General features: G+C 52.8%; 1 protein-coding gene across 2 annotated transcripts in view; it reads right to left on the bottom strand.

Moving 5' to 3' along the window:
* The window catches only part of PTPRU (protein tyrosine phosphatase receptor type U), a 90,877-nt gene extending 81,892 nt beyond the window's left edge, over positions 1-8,985 (bottom strand). For both annotated transcript variants that reach the window (XM_047792938.1, XM_047792939.1), the window contains exon 1: positions 8,800-8,985. In XM_047792938.1, coding sequence (XP_047648894.1) covers positions 8,800-8,872 — 73 coding nt within the window. In that variant the 5' untranslated portion in view covers positions 8,873-8,985. The remainder of the gene's footprint in view (positions 1-8,799) is intronic.
* Positions 8,986-13,458: the final 4,473 nt, after the last annotated feature.

Below are 13,458 nucleotides of genomic sequence, written 5' to 3'. Positions count from 1 at the left end.
CAGTGGTAATACAGACAGGGAAAAGCCGAGCTAACATAGCAGGCAGTGTTATAGTGGCAGTAGCAGAGTGTATCAGGCTGGGCCAGGAGAATTCCCCTCTCCAGTGCAGTGCAGTGAGGCAGTGCGACAGAAGTGCTACACTGAGCAAAGTGGCACTGTTTGTACAGAGTGACAGTGGAATGCAGACAGACTATGCCCGGCCATACCCGGTGCAGTGCAGATGCCCACTGCAACCAGGCGGTGCAGCACATAGGGACCCTGTGCTACAGATGCTGTGTTGCGGCAGCATGCCATCTGTCAGCACAGTGCAGTGGTGCACGGCCAGGAGCCGTGCCCAATCCCAGGAGAGTCCACAAGTCCAATGCAACAGCAACGTCCAAGAGAGTCATACAGCACACACAGAAGAGACCCACAAGACACAAGTGGCAGCACAATTGCAGGATGCAGGTACAGCACAATGGGTCAATGCAGGTGGAGCATACAGACGTGCAGGGTCCACACAGCCAGTGCCACAGGGGATCCAAGTACTGTTGTGTGGTGCAGGGCTCGGATGCAGTGCAGTGCAAGGATGCAACACATGGCCCAGTCCTGAAGCAATGGTTCCAGGACCCCCAGAGAGCACATACCCACAGCAGTCTGGGGCCGTAATGCAGAGCAGCTTGCAGTGGGAGGCAAGGAGGTGGCATATGCCTCCCTGTGAGGCACTGGACGGGAGGGGAGGACCGGCTCCCAGAAACCAGGCTGGGCTGGCTACCCCGTGGGTTGGGGGCTGAGGCCTCATCTACCCTGGGGGCTTCCCCCCCACCTCCTCTCTCACCCCCAGCATCTTCCACCCCAGTGACTCTTCAAGGGCACAAGATGAAACCACTGCCGCCAGAACTGAGCACATTGTCCAGGTATTTATATCTGAGCAGGGCCCCAGCGCGCTGGCAGGCCAACAATGAATTCAGATTCTGCTGAAAAGCTTTTGAACAATGAAAGCACATCCCCTGGCCCTGGGCCCAGGGCAGGGCAGTGTGAGGCGAGACAAGAGACAGACAGAGAGGGAGACCTATTGGATGAGGCCCTGACACTGGATGGGCGGGACGTGGGATGAACGGGTAGGGGAGGGTGGCGAGAGGTGAGCCAGGCCCAGTGAACCTGGCTGGTCACTCCAGCACTCCTGCCACCATCACTCCTCCCAGGCCTGGGCTTCCTCAGCGGCCAAGAACAAACTTTTCTGAGCACCCAGGATGCTATAGACACACACACACACTTAATAATAATTTAGAACATACGATGCTTACCACATGCCAGGACCTGTCCTAAACTACACACATATGCATATAAAACCTACCTTCACAGCAATCCCGTACAGTGCATCCCAGTTTCATTATTAGCCCCATCTCACGGATGAGAACACAAAAGGCCCAGAGAGGTCAAGTAACTTGCCCAAGGCTTACACGGCCAGCAGTGGTGGAGCGAGGATCGGAATCCAGACAGTGTGGCTCCCAAGCTCATGCTCTTCGCCACCACCCTCTAGGTGCGGGCACATGGGCACAACAGGCACACGGGCACAACCACAAGAGTGTTCACATACATACGTAAACACACACATGCACACGTCCACACATCCTGAGCCATGTATTTCACACTCTCTCTGTTGAGATCCACCTGTCCCTCCCAGATAGGCTTCTGATACTCCCAGTTGTCACCTCTTGTCCCTCAGCTGTCCCATATCCCCCTTCTATTCATCCATCATCTCACGGTTCCCCCAACACCACCTGTCCCCTCATTCTCAGCTGTCCCCATCCCCCAGATATATCTTCATTACTAGTTATCTGCCATCCCCCAGCCTTGGCCCCCATCCCCCAACTGTCACTCTGCCCCTGGCTGTGATCTTGCCCATCAAATCTCTCCAGCAACACCGCTTCCCTATTTCCCTCTCCCAATCTTCTCCTCCTTCTACACTCAACTCCAAAACTTCAGGATCGCCTCTAGGCCCCCTTTTTTCCCCATGCCTTCAGCTTCACCACCAGGTCCTGGAGTCTCCACCCCGGGAATCTGCTTGAGTTCCTGAGTCATCCAGCAACAGCTGTCTTCTGAGTCGCCCACCCCAGGGGTCCTCCCCAGCCATTCTTCAGGCAGTGGCAGCCTTGCCCAGGGCCAGCCGAAGGGGGGGGGACCCAAGCCCCCAACCATGACTGCCCTCCAGAGCCCCAGCTCCACCCTCCACCCCCTCTGAGCCTTCTCTGTGTACCCAGGGTTCACCTCAGTGCAAAGAGTAAGAGGGAACATGCCATGTACAAGGCCCTGGGACGGGAGATGACAAAGACCCAGCCCAGCCCTTCCTCCCAGCCTACTGGGGAAGGAGAAGGAAAACACGTGGCTCACTGACATGCATGCATCATGTGAGACACCTGGCCAACTGCACAGGGAGGGGTCGGGGCAGGCTTCCCTGGGGAAGTGACATCGGAGCTGGACTCTCAAGGCTGAGCAAGCAGGTGGGCCTCCGGGAAGAGAGAGGGATGGGAGGGGTGTTCTCAGCAGAAGGCACAGCATGTGCAAAGGCTGAGTGCTGTGAAAGGGCTTGGCAGGTTCTGGGATCAGCACTGGCCTGGTGAGCCTGGATCATAAGGCAGACAGGGAGGAGTGGGTTCAGAGGAAGAGAGGCATAAACACGAAGCTGTTGTGGAAAGCAGGGGCTGAGTCGCACAGGGCCTGATCTGCCATGTTGGGTTTTGTCCCCTGGGTACTCAAGAGTCTTCAGCTTAGAGCAACAGAGGGACAGCATCTTATGTGTGCCTGAGGGGTCACTCAGATCCCAGGGTGGTAGAAGCACTGGTGGGCTGATGATGGCAGAATGGAAACCAAGGAGAGGGCTGCTGCAACAGTCCAGGCAAGGAATGATGGGGCTGGAGAGAAGGGGACATGGATTCAGCAAGACCTCCTTCAGTGGCCACTAAGCGATAGTCTATTTACTCCTGGAGGTGTCCAGACCTCACTAAAGATGCCACAGGCCTTGCAACTCTAGGCCAGCACTGTCCATAGAATTTTTGTCATGATGGAAATTCTCTTGGACTTCTCTTGCGGCTCAGCGGCTTAAAGATCTAGCACTGTTTCTGCAGCAGCTCAGGTCACTGCTGTGGCATGGGTTCAATCCCTGGCCTGGGAATTTCCGCATGCCATGGGCATGGCCAAAAGATAAAAAGTCTCTACCTGCCTGCACTGACTGATACAATAGCTACTAACAACAGGTGACTCTTCAGGACTTGAAATCTAGCTGGTAAGACTGAGGGACTCAATTTTTTTTTAATTTAATTTATATATATATATATTTTTTTTTTGTCTTTTTGCCTTTTCTAGGGCCACTTCCCAAGGCATATGGAGGTTCCCAGGCTAGGGGTCCAATCGGAGCTGCAGCCACCAGCCTACGCCAAAGCCATAGCAACACGCAATCCGAGCCATGTCTGTGACCTACACCACAGCTCACGGCAATGCCGGATCCCTAACCCACTGAGCAAGGCCAGGGATCGAACCTGCAACCTCATGCTTCCTAGTCGGATTCATTAACCACTGTGCCATAACGGGAACTCCTCAATTTTTATTTTAATGCATTTTAGCTAATTTAAATCTAAGAGCCACTTGTAAGAGGCCACCATATTGGAAAGAGAAGGTAGAGAATATTTCTGTCATTTTAGAAAGTTCTATTGGATAACACAGCTCCAGAGTAACTAACCATAGAGAAACAGAACCATTGGAGCCTTCTCCAGAGTATCCTGGCATTGGGGACTGCAGGGAGATCAAGAGGCAAGACCAGGGAAGTCAGTGCCACAGGCTGAGCTGGCAGAGCCTCAGTCCCTGATCCATAGCTGGACACGGTCACCAGGATGCTCCCACCCAAACATGTACACCCCTTTCCTGGAGACACAGGCATCTAAACATATAAATAAGCACACTGACCGAAGAGCACCCTACAGCCCAACTCACAGTCACCTGGATACACCAAGGCATAGGCACCCCATTGCTGTATACCCCACACCCAAATATACAGACACTCAGGTACCCACACCCAGACACCCCAGGCATCTGGACAGCCCCACATCTGGTCACAAGTACTTTCCCCCAAACCCAGTTACCTGAGGACTCCCAGACACCTGGACACACCCACCTCTGGCCCCAGAGACACTGGGATAACCTTATGTTGACACACCCTAACTCTCCCACATCCTGGTTCTGGGACACCCACACCCCAACCTGAGACACCACCCATCCAAATAGCTCTGCTCCCAAGCTCCAGGAATTTGACACCTGGATACCCAGACACTCCAGCATCAGGCTTCCCAGGGAATGAAGCAGCTAGTGTAGCCTCCCAACTCCAAATTCAGGTCCTGCCACACAGTAAAACCACATGGCTAGACTCCCTGAGAAGTCACTCATATGCCCCGTGCCCCAGGCTACAGTTATTTATGTATATATACACACACGATCACAACCATACATGCACGCACACACACACAGCTCCCCCAGTCTGACTGCCTGGCTGTCTGGATCACACCTGCCCACACCTCAGTGGGTTCCTCAAACCCCACCTGCAGAGGTCACCTCAGGGAGAAGCTCTCCTCCCTTCCTGGGCTCACAGGCAGCCAGGACAGAGGCTGTGACCCCACCTGCTCACCCCAAGATCTGGGACAGAGGGTGGAGAGAGAGGGCCCTAGCCCCTCCTCCCCAGACGCTCAGACTGACGGTTGGGACTCCATGCCTCTCACCAACTGCCGAGCCTCTAGCACAAAGAGCGGAGACCAGGGGCTGCCAGCTGCTGGGAGGCTAGGGTGGGGGTGGGGGGTGGGGGAGACGGAGGACAGTGGCTGGGGGAGGGGCTGGCAGGCAGAGAGCTGACCTCCCCAACTCACAGGTCCCAGATGACGCTGTCTATGTGGTCTTTTCACATACAACAGGATCCCGCAGCAGAATTTTCCAGATTCCTAGAGGGAAACCTGTTTCCTTAATCTCTACTTTCAGTGGAGTCAGTGCGCCCCCACCTGGCATCTCCAGCTCAGAACTTGACCCACTGGACATCACTCATTCTTTCGTGTCCAGTGTATTTCCTTAGGAATGGGTCAGGCCTTGTACCTGCCACTAATGAGTCAGCGGTGAACTAAATACCCATCCCCGTGCCCACAGAGCTCACGGTTTTTAAGGGAGAAAGGACCAATAAACTGTAATTACAATAATTACAGTGCTATGAAAAAAAAAAATCAACCCCCAACCTCCCTTCTTGGGCTAGAAAAGGGAACAACCAAGGAAGGCTTCAGAGAGGAGGTGATGTCTAAGCTGAAACCTGAAGGAGGAGCAGAAGCTTACCCGGTGAAGAGGTGGAGTTAGAGAGTTCTGGGGAGAAAACAGCTTGTGCAAAAGCCCAGAGAGGAAATGGTGGGCAGTGGGTCTTGCTAAGTGGGTTAGACTGGCCAGAGCACAGGATGCAGAGGAGAAGCAGCACAAAAGCAGATGGGGCTGCACAGGCAGGGAGGGGTTAGAGCAACCAAGAGGGCCTAAGGAGAAGGACCTTAAGCTTGGAGGTAACGGGGAGCCTGCAAACCAGGGTTTCAAATAGTGTTTTAGGAAGATCCCTGACACCATGGAGGGGGGAAAAGGCTGAGGCCTTCCTGCATATGAAAGATGGCTAAGGATGGAGAGAAGGGGACAGATAAAGAGAGATCCATCATAAAAGTAGGATGCATCAGGATGCAGGGAGAGTGGCTTGGAGGAGGGGGAGGGGGTTGGAGTAAGGAGGGCACAAGGTCCCTCCAGCATCTCTAACTAACCCAGCCCTGCATGAAAAGCCACTGTCTTATCCCCCGCCCCACCCCCAATGGTCTAGCTTAGCTGATGAAAGCACAGAAGGATGGTTGATGATGGCATGCCTGGAGCAAGCAGGGTATCCACCCTGGATTTTCCCTGATTCCACTGCTGGGCAGGAGGCCACCCAGGGCCTCAGCACCTCCCACTCTGGCCACTCTCACGTCTTCCTGCTGAGTCCCTCCCTCACCCCCAAGGAGAAGGGCCAGCTGCCCAGACAAGCCTTTATTGCCCAACCTGAAACCACTGGGCAGCCTCTCCCTCATTCCTGCTATCCACAACGCCAGCAACCAAAAGGACAAAATGAGCTAGAACGCAGCGGAATAAATTACTGCCAGATTTGCCTGGCTCAGAGACATCACCACTCACCCTTTGGTTGGGTAGGGGGTGCTCAGGAGGCATTCGGGAAGCTGGACTGACTCTGCCCAGCTTAGGGATGAGGGGAGATCACACCCCTTCTACTAAAGGCTTCTGAATTAAGCTCTAGTAATAATAGCTACAGGTGCCAGGAACCGTTGAAGTGAAGTGATTTGCCCAAGGTCACAAGGACAGCAAGTACAGGAGGCAGATTTGAACCCAGGTCCCCCTGGCTTCAAATCACAGCCTCTGGGGCCCGGTAGTGGTCCTCAAAACCATCTTTTGTGACACGCACAGAGCCTTACTTTACAATCTACCAAGTACCACACACCTTTATTATGAAGCCCATGGGGCAGATGAGGAAACTGAGGCCCCAAAAACTCACTCAACCTCAGTTCTTGACAATCCCCCTGCTGGCAGGAGCTGGGGCACCCAAGGGTTCTCAGAATTAAGGTGATGGTGGTAGGGATGGGGAGCATGTAGTACCTTCTCCCCTTGATCTCAGGGTTGGGGAGCGGGGCAAAGCTGCTGCAGGACGAAGTGGGGGCTGGGGTAGGATAAAGAGGGAGGTTGCCTTGGGGGTCCTCTCAAGCACCGAGGAGTCAAAGCTAAAACGGTGCAGAGGTGGCCTGGGGCTACAGAGCCCACCTTCTGCTCAGAGCCAGTGGCAAGAGCCTAGGGAGCAACACCAGAGAGGCCCGAGGGGGCAGTGAGGCAGCGAACTGATCCAGGGCTGCCAGTTTTCTGAGGCCAGCGCCTGAAGGAGTATTTCCAGGGCCAAGGTGGCTCTGCATGTGTCTTGGCTCCAGGCGTCTCCCCGTTACTCAGTGCCCCGGGTAGCAGGCTGGAGCCGCCCAACCGAAGGGGATGGTGCTGCTGAGGCCGGGGGAGGGGACCAGCCACTCCCGCCCCAAGGGACGCATCGGGTGCAACTTCAACTCGGCTGGAGAGGGCCACAGTCTGGGATCCCGGGCTTCTGGGTGGGATGGGGGGATGGGGGGTGGACAGCACACCAACACACACAGCCAACACATGGTGCACAGCACACACAGATACACAGACACAGCTCTGGATACACACAGTCAGAAACGCGATCACACGTACAGACACACACACACACACACACACACACACACCAAAAGACGCCGGACTCCAAGAAACACACCCAGAGACGGCGCAGTCATACAGCACACAGAAGCACGGAGACACACGCTCACACACGTACACTCACACACACGGCCGGCAGGGAGGCCGCACAAAGTTGCGGAGTCGACGTAGGAAGGTCCGGGGAGACCCCGGCGTCCGCGGTGCCTCCCGCGAGCCACGGGAGGGGTCGCTGTCCGGCCGCCCGGAGCCAGGCCGGGCCCGCCGGGACTCGGCCCCCGTCTGGCCGTCCCTGGGGCAGCCGCGGCCCGGTCCTCCCCGCCCGCTGGCCTCAGCGCGTCCCGCGGCCCCCCGCGTCCGCTTCCCGCTCCCGGCGCAGCCCGCTCCCGGCCCCTGCGCCCCGCGGCCCCGGCGCCGCCTCGGATCCGCCGCCCGCCGCTCCGGGCCGAACTTGCGAAACAACAAACAGCTCGACATGTCGGAGTCGCGGCCGCCGGCCCACATCCCTCCCTCCCGAGCCTGAGGCCCGGCCCGACCTCGGAGGGGAGCGGAGGGGAGGGAGAGGGAGGGGGCGCCTCCACGACAACTTGTTCCGGGCCCGCGCGCCCCCCACGCACGCACACACACTCACACTCACACACGGACACACACACACCCTGCCGCCGCCCCCTCGGGCGGCCCCGGGCACACTCTCAACCATGGCCCCGGTGTGCACCACACTCGCAACATTCCTGGACACGCAGCCAGCTACGCACGGACACACTCACACACTCACATCCGCTCCAGACACGCTCCTACACACGCATTCCCGGCACACTTGGCATTCACTCGGACCCACGTAGCCCCCGGAGGCGCACACCACCAACCCCAGACACTCCCACACGTACACATCGCGCATACAGCGCACGGACACACGCGTTCCGGACCGTTCCCACGCCTTCACACACGTACACGGGTCTCGCAAGCACACACACACCGCACACCGGTCCCCTGCTCCACATGCGGGCACAATCCACAGAGCACTCCCTGCCACACGCAGAACACAAACGCACAACCCATTCGTGGATACACAACAAACAGCACTCCGAGCTAGGACACACGAAATGCCAACAAATACAACACATTAGCAGATACAACTCCAGCCACACAACAGAACTCAGATGGACACACAACAGATACACAATCCACTTGGCCGCACACACACACTACACACTGGCAGACACACAAGACAGCGCACACTCCATGCCTCGATGCACATAACACCCCAACATATTCCTGGACACACAACACACACAGCACATTTTCTTGCACATAACTCACGGACACACAATAGTCGCAGGCACACAAACACCCTGAGCATAAGATCGCACATCCAACACTAAGACACACAGGGAGCAGACTCGCAACGCCGCGTCTGCCAACACTCCCACTTTCTTCCGAGCTACGCCACGGGCCCCGGGGCTCCGCGGGGCAAGCTGGGTCTGACCGACGCGCACTTACCTGCCGGAGTCTCGGTCTCGGGCGCGCAGAGCTGGAAGGTGAGCGCCAGGACCAGCGCCTGGGCGCGGGCCATGGTGCGCCGCCGCCTGCCCCGGGGCCCGGCGCGGGGGGCGCTGCCGCCGGAGCCCGAGCCGAGCCCGAGGCGAGCCAGAGCCGGAGCGAAGCGGCGCGGCGCTGAGCGGGACTGGCGCCGAGTCCAGAGCGGGAGCCCAAGCAAGCGGGGCGCTGACGTCAGGCTCGGCCGTGCGTTCCTCGGTCTCGCGGCGCCCCCTGCTGGCCGCCGCGCGCGCGCGCACGCCGCCGCCCGGTCCGGTCGCCAACAGCCCTGGCGCACCCTTCCCCCACTCCAGGACCACACACCCGCCCCACCCCTCGAGGTCCCTGGCTGGGCCTGGATGCCCCCCAACCTCTGCACCTACCCGGCGCCGACATTCCTAAATGAGCAGGCCCACACCTCTGCTTGCTACCCACTCCTAGCTCTCAAACAGCTCTTTAGGACAAAGACCCAGGGACACCCGGCCTCTGCCCCTTCCAATCCTTGAATCCCCTCTACCTATGTTCCTTCAAAGGCTCACCCATAGTTACCTCCAAGGACAGGGAACTCATCACCTACCAAGAGCAGGTGGTGGGGTCTTTGGAAACTCTAGCTTTTAGAGTTGTTCACAGTATTCCTTTTCATCCTCTCAATGTCCATGGGATCTGTGGTGATGTCCCACCTTTCGTTTCTAATATTAGTCATTTGTCCTTTGCCTCTTTTCTTATTCTAGCTTGAGGGTTATTGACTTATTGATCTTTTGAAAGAACCAGCTTTTGGTTTGGTTGTTTTGTTTTGTTTTGTTTTGGTCTGTTTAGGGCCACACCCACAGGATATGGAGGTTCCAAGGCTAGGGGCTAAATCAGAGCTGTAGCTTCTGGCCTACACCACAGCCACAGCAATGCAGGATCCTAGCCCCATCTACAACCTACACCACAGCTCAGGCAACTCCAGATCCTTAACCCACCAAGCAAAGCCAGGGATGGAACCCATGCCCTCGTGGATACTAGTCAGGTTCATTAACCACTGAGCCACAACAGGAACTCCTGGTGTGGTTGATTTTTATCTATTGATTTCTTACTTTCCATTTCACTAATTTTGCTCTAATTTTTATCATTTTTCTGCTTTCTTTGAATTTAATTTGCTTTCCTTTTTCTTGTTTCCTAAGGCAGAAGTTTAGATGATTGATTTCAGATCTGTCTTCTTTTCTCATATGCACATTCAGTGCTATAAATTTCCCTCTAAGCACTGCTTTCACTGCATCCCACACATTTTGGTAAGTTGTGTTTTCATTTTCATTTAGTTTCCACTTAGTTTGAAATTTTACAATCTCTCTTGAGAGTTCTCCTTTGACCCAGGTGTTATTTCGAAGTGTGTTGTTTAATCTCCAAGTATCTGGGGATTTTTCAGCACTCTTTCTGTTATTGATTTCTAGTCTAACCCCATTGTGGTCTGAGAGCAATCAGTGTAAGTTGTGTTTTATGGCCCTTTAGGTGGTCTCTCTTGGTAAAAATTCCATGTGAGCTTGGGAACAATGTATATTCTGCTGTTGTTGGATGAAGCGATCTTTGGATGACCTTCATATTCAGTTGATTGATGCTGTTGTGGAGTTCAATTATGTCCTTCCTGATTTTCTGCCTGCTGGATATGTTCATTTGACAGAAAGATATTGAAGTCTTCAACTGTAATAGTGGATTCAGCTAGTTCTCCTTGCGATGTTGGCTTTTAAAAAGTCCTTCCTGGAGTTCCCTTTGTGGCTCAGCAGTAATGAACCCGACTCGTATCCATGAGTACTCAGGGTCCATCCCTGGCCTCACTCACTGGGTTAAGGATCCAGCATTGCTGTGAGCTTCGGTGTAGCCCAGCAGCTACAGCTCCAATTTGACCCCTAGCCTGGGAACTTCCATATGCCGCAAGGGCAGCCCCAAAAAGGCAAAAAAAAAAAAAAGTCCTTCCTGGAGTTCCCACTATGATGCAGTGGGTTAAGGATCTGGCATTGTCTCTGAGGCAGCATGGATTTAACCCCTGGCCCAATAGCTTCCATATGTCACAGGTGTGGCCGAAAAAGAAAAAGAAAGAAAATCCTTCCCTTTGTGCCATGAAATCTGCCTCCCTCATTGACTCTCATTGGTTCTTGTCTATCCCCTGGCCACACGGGTTAAGTTTATTTAGGCCTTTGTGCAGTGTAAGCCCTTGTACAATGACCACAAAGTAGTTGCCCATTACTATGTAAGACCAGGCACCTCCTATGTACTTCATCTACATGGACTCATTCAATCCTCACCACTATCATTCCCATTACACAGTTGAGAAAATTGAGGTACATAGAGAGAGAGTGACTTTTCCAAGATTATTCATAGTATGCAGCAGCACCAAAATTTGAATCAAGGCCATCTGGCTTGAACTGAATAGAAGCTAAGACCTGTCATCCATCTGGAAGAAATCAACAGATGCTAGATACTGATTCCTTTGTCCGACAACTGCTCCAAGCCAAAGTGGAGATATAAAACAGATCAAAATCCCTACTCTCATGGAACTTATATTCCAATGCAATGACAAGAATAAACAACCAAAAAAAAAAAAGGCAAGTTCTCTGGTATATGAGACAGAAATATACTAGAGAAATAGGGGAGAGAAAAAGTCAGGGAAAAGGGAATTAATACAGTTTTAAAGAGAGCACCTATTCTATCATGTATTCATTATGTCTCTGCACCTCCAGAACATGAGCTCCCTAAGGTCAAGGACTCTGCCTTATATCCCACTGCTTGGTATCTGGCATGTAGTCAGTCTTCAGTAAGTATTGAATGGATGGATGAATGAATGAATGAGTGGTGATATGGCTCTTACCTTTAAGAAGCCTACTTTTTAGGGGGAGAGACCAACAGCAAACATGCAGAGAAGAGACTGAAAGGACCATCCAGAAAAGGAAAGCCAAGGTGAAAACAAAAGAAACAAGCAAGGATGCTGCTGTTTGCAGAGGACTCTTGCAGGAGCCTTGTGGCAGGAGTTTACCATTGGTCCCATTTTGGGGGATGTAGAAACTGAGGCTCAGAAAGAATAAGACACTTGCTCAAAGTCATGCAGCTAGTAAAGGATGGGCCCAGGGCTCAGACCTAGACCAGACTGATTCCACAGTCCTCTGCTCTTTGCACAGAAGACTACAGGGTAGGGACTATGATGGATGCAGGGAGAAAAAGAACACAAGTAGCAGGTGGGGAGATGAAAAGGAAACCTTTTGCTTCACTTGAAAAAGACCACAACCTTCTATAATCCTTGAGAGAAGAGGGAAGGGAAAAGGAAAGTCCTGGCCTGGAGTGACCAGCCCAAATCTAGGGAAAAGGAGACAGTACCACAGACAGGGCCAGGCCATGAGGAAATTTAATTACTTTCAACTCATGGAATATTCATGAAGACCTACTCTGTGCCAGGCCCCATATTAGGTGCTGGCGTCATGGAGATGAACTAAACATGGCCCCACTTTTGCCTGGAGGAGGAAATGAGCACATAAATAAATAAGAACTATGTCCTAAAGGTCATAAAACCAATCCGAAGAAAACACAAAAGCAGCAAGGGTTGACTTAGCCTAGGAGGTTGGGAAATAACATCAAAGAAATGACAGCTGAACCTGAAGTTTCCTGGATACTCAAGGCAGGGAAGAGAATTTTAGGCAGAGGGAGTAGCCTGAGTCAAGGCATGAGATATGGAATACTAGGAAATGTGGGGGTCAGGTATGGCTGGATCATATGCTGTGCATGGTCCAATAGAAAAAGAAAGACAGCATGGAAGTCATAGTACAAAGGGTCTTAAATGTAAGGATGGAACAATTAGACCTGAACCCCTCAATCAGTGGTTCTCAAACTGTGTTCCTGGGGGAACCCAGCCATTCCTCAAGCCAAGCTGAGGGGCCCTGCAGTTGAATTAACCACAGTTGTATTTTTCTAATTTGTAGGAAGATAGACTAATTATAATGAGAAAAAAAAAGTTTACTGTTGTTTAAGGTGTTTTTCCTCCACACTCTTTTCTAAAGATTTTAGAACTTGTTGATAGTGTGCTAGAATGATAGAATTAGCAGAGAATCATAGTTTTTTGTTTACAAATTTAAGTTTAATAGATCACAATATTCTACAAAGAACTGTGGCTTCTGGTACTTTCTGATTATTATTATAAAGTCATGGAAGGACTTTAAGTAAGGGAAGGACAAAATCTGGACTTTCTTTTAGGGAAAAAAAAGTCATTCATGAGGACTGAGAAAGAAGGACATGGGGAAGGAGAAAGAAGGGAGGGGATCTCAGGAAGAAGTTTATCAAAAAAAGTGCAAATAAGAGCTGATGTCCTGGACCAAAAGTGAGGGCTATTAGAATGGAGAGGGGACTAAGTGCAGCCCCAGAAAGGAATACTTGCTGAGTGATTCTTCAGGCTTCCTGGCTGAGCTGCCCAGGGAATTCAGAGGCATCAACTTAGTAGAGAAGACAATGACAGCTCATTCACCTAGGGAGTCTTCCAACAGAAGTAGAACTGTGTGTCACCATGAAAATAGAAGACAGGCAAGACTGAGTGTGTGTGTGTGTGTGTGTGTGTGATGTAGGACCAAGTCTTTCCCCCATCATGGGACACCAACTTTAATA

This window comes from Phacochoerus africanus, chromosome 8 (assembly GCF_016906955.1).
Source record: "Phacochoerus africanus isolate WHEZ1 chromosome 8, ROS_Pafr_v1, whole genome shotgun sequence".
NCBI classification, from domain to species: Eukaryota; Metazoa; Chordata; class Mammalia; order Artiodactyla; family Suidae; genus Phacochoerus; species Phacochoerus africanus.
Note: the sequence above shows the minus strand (reverse complement) of the source record. Positions and strands in the feature narration are given on the sequence as shown.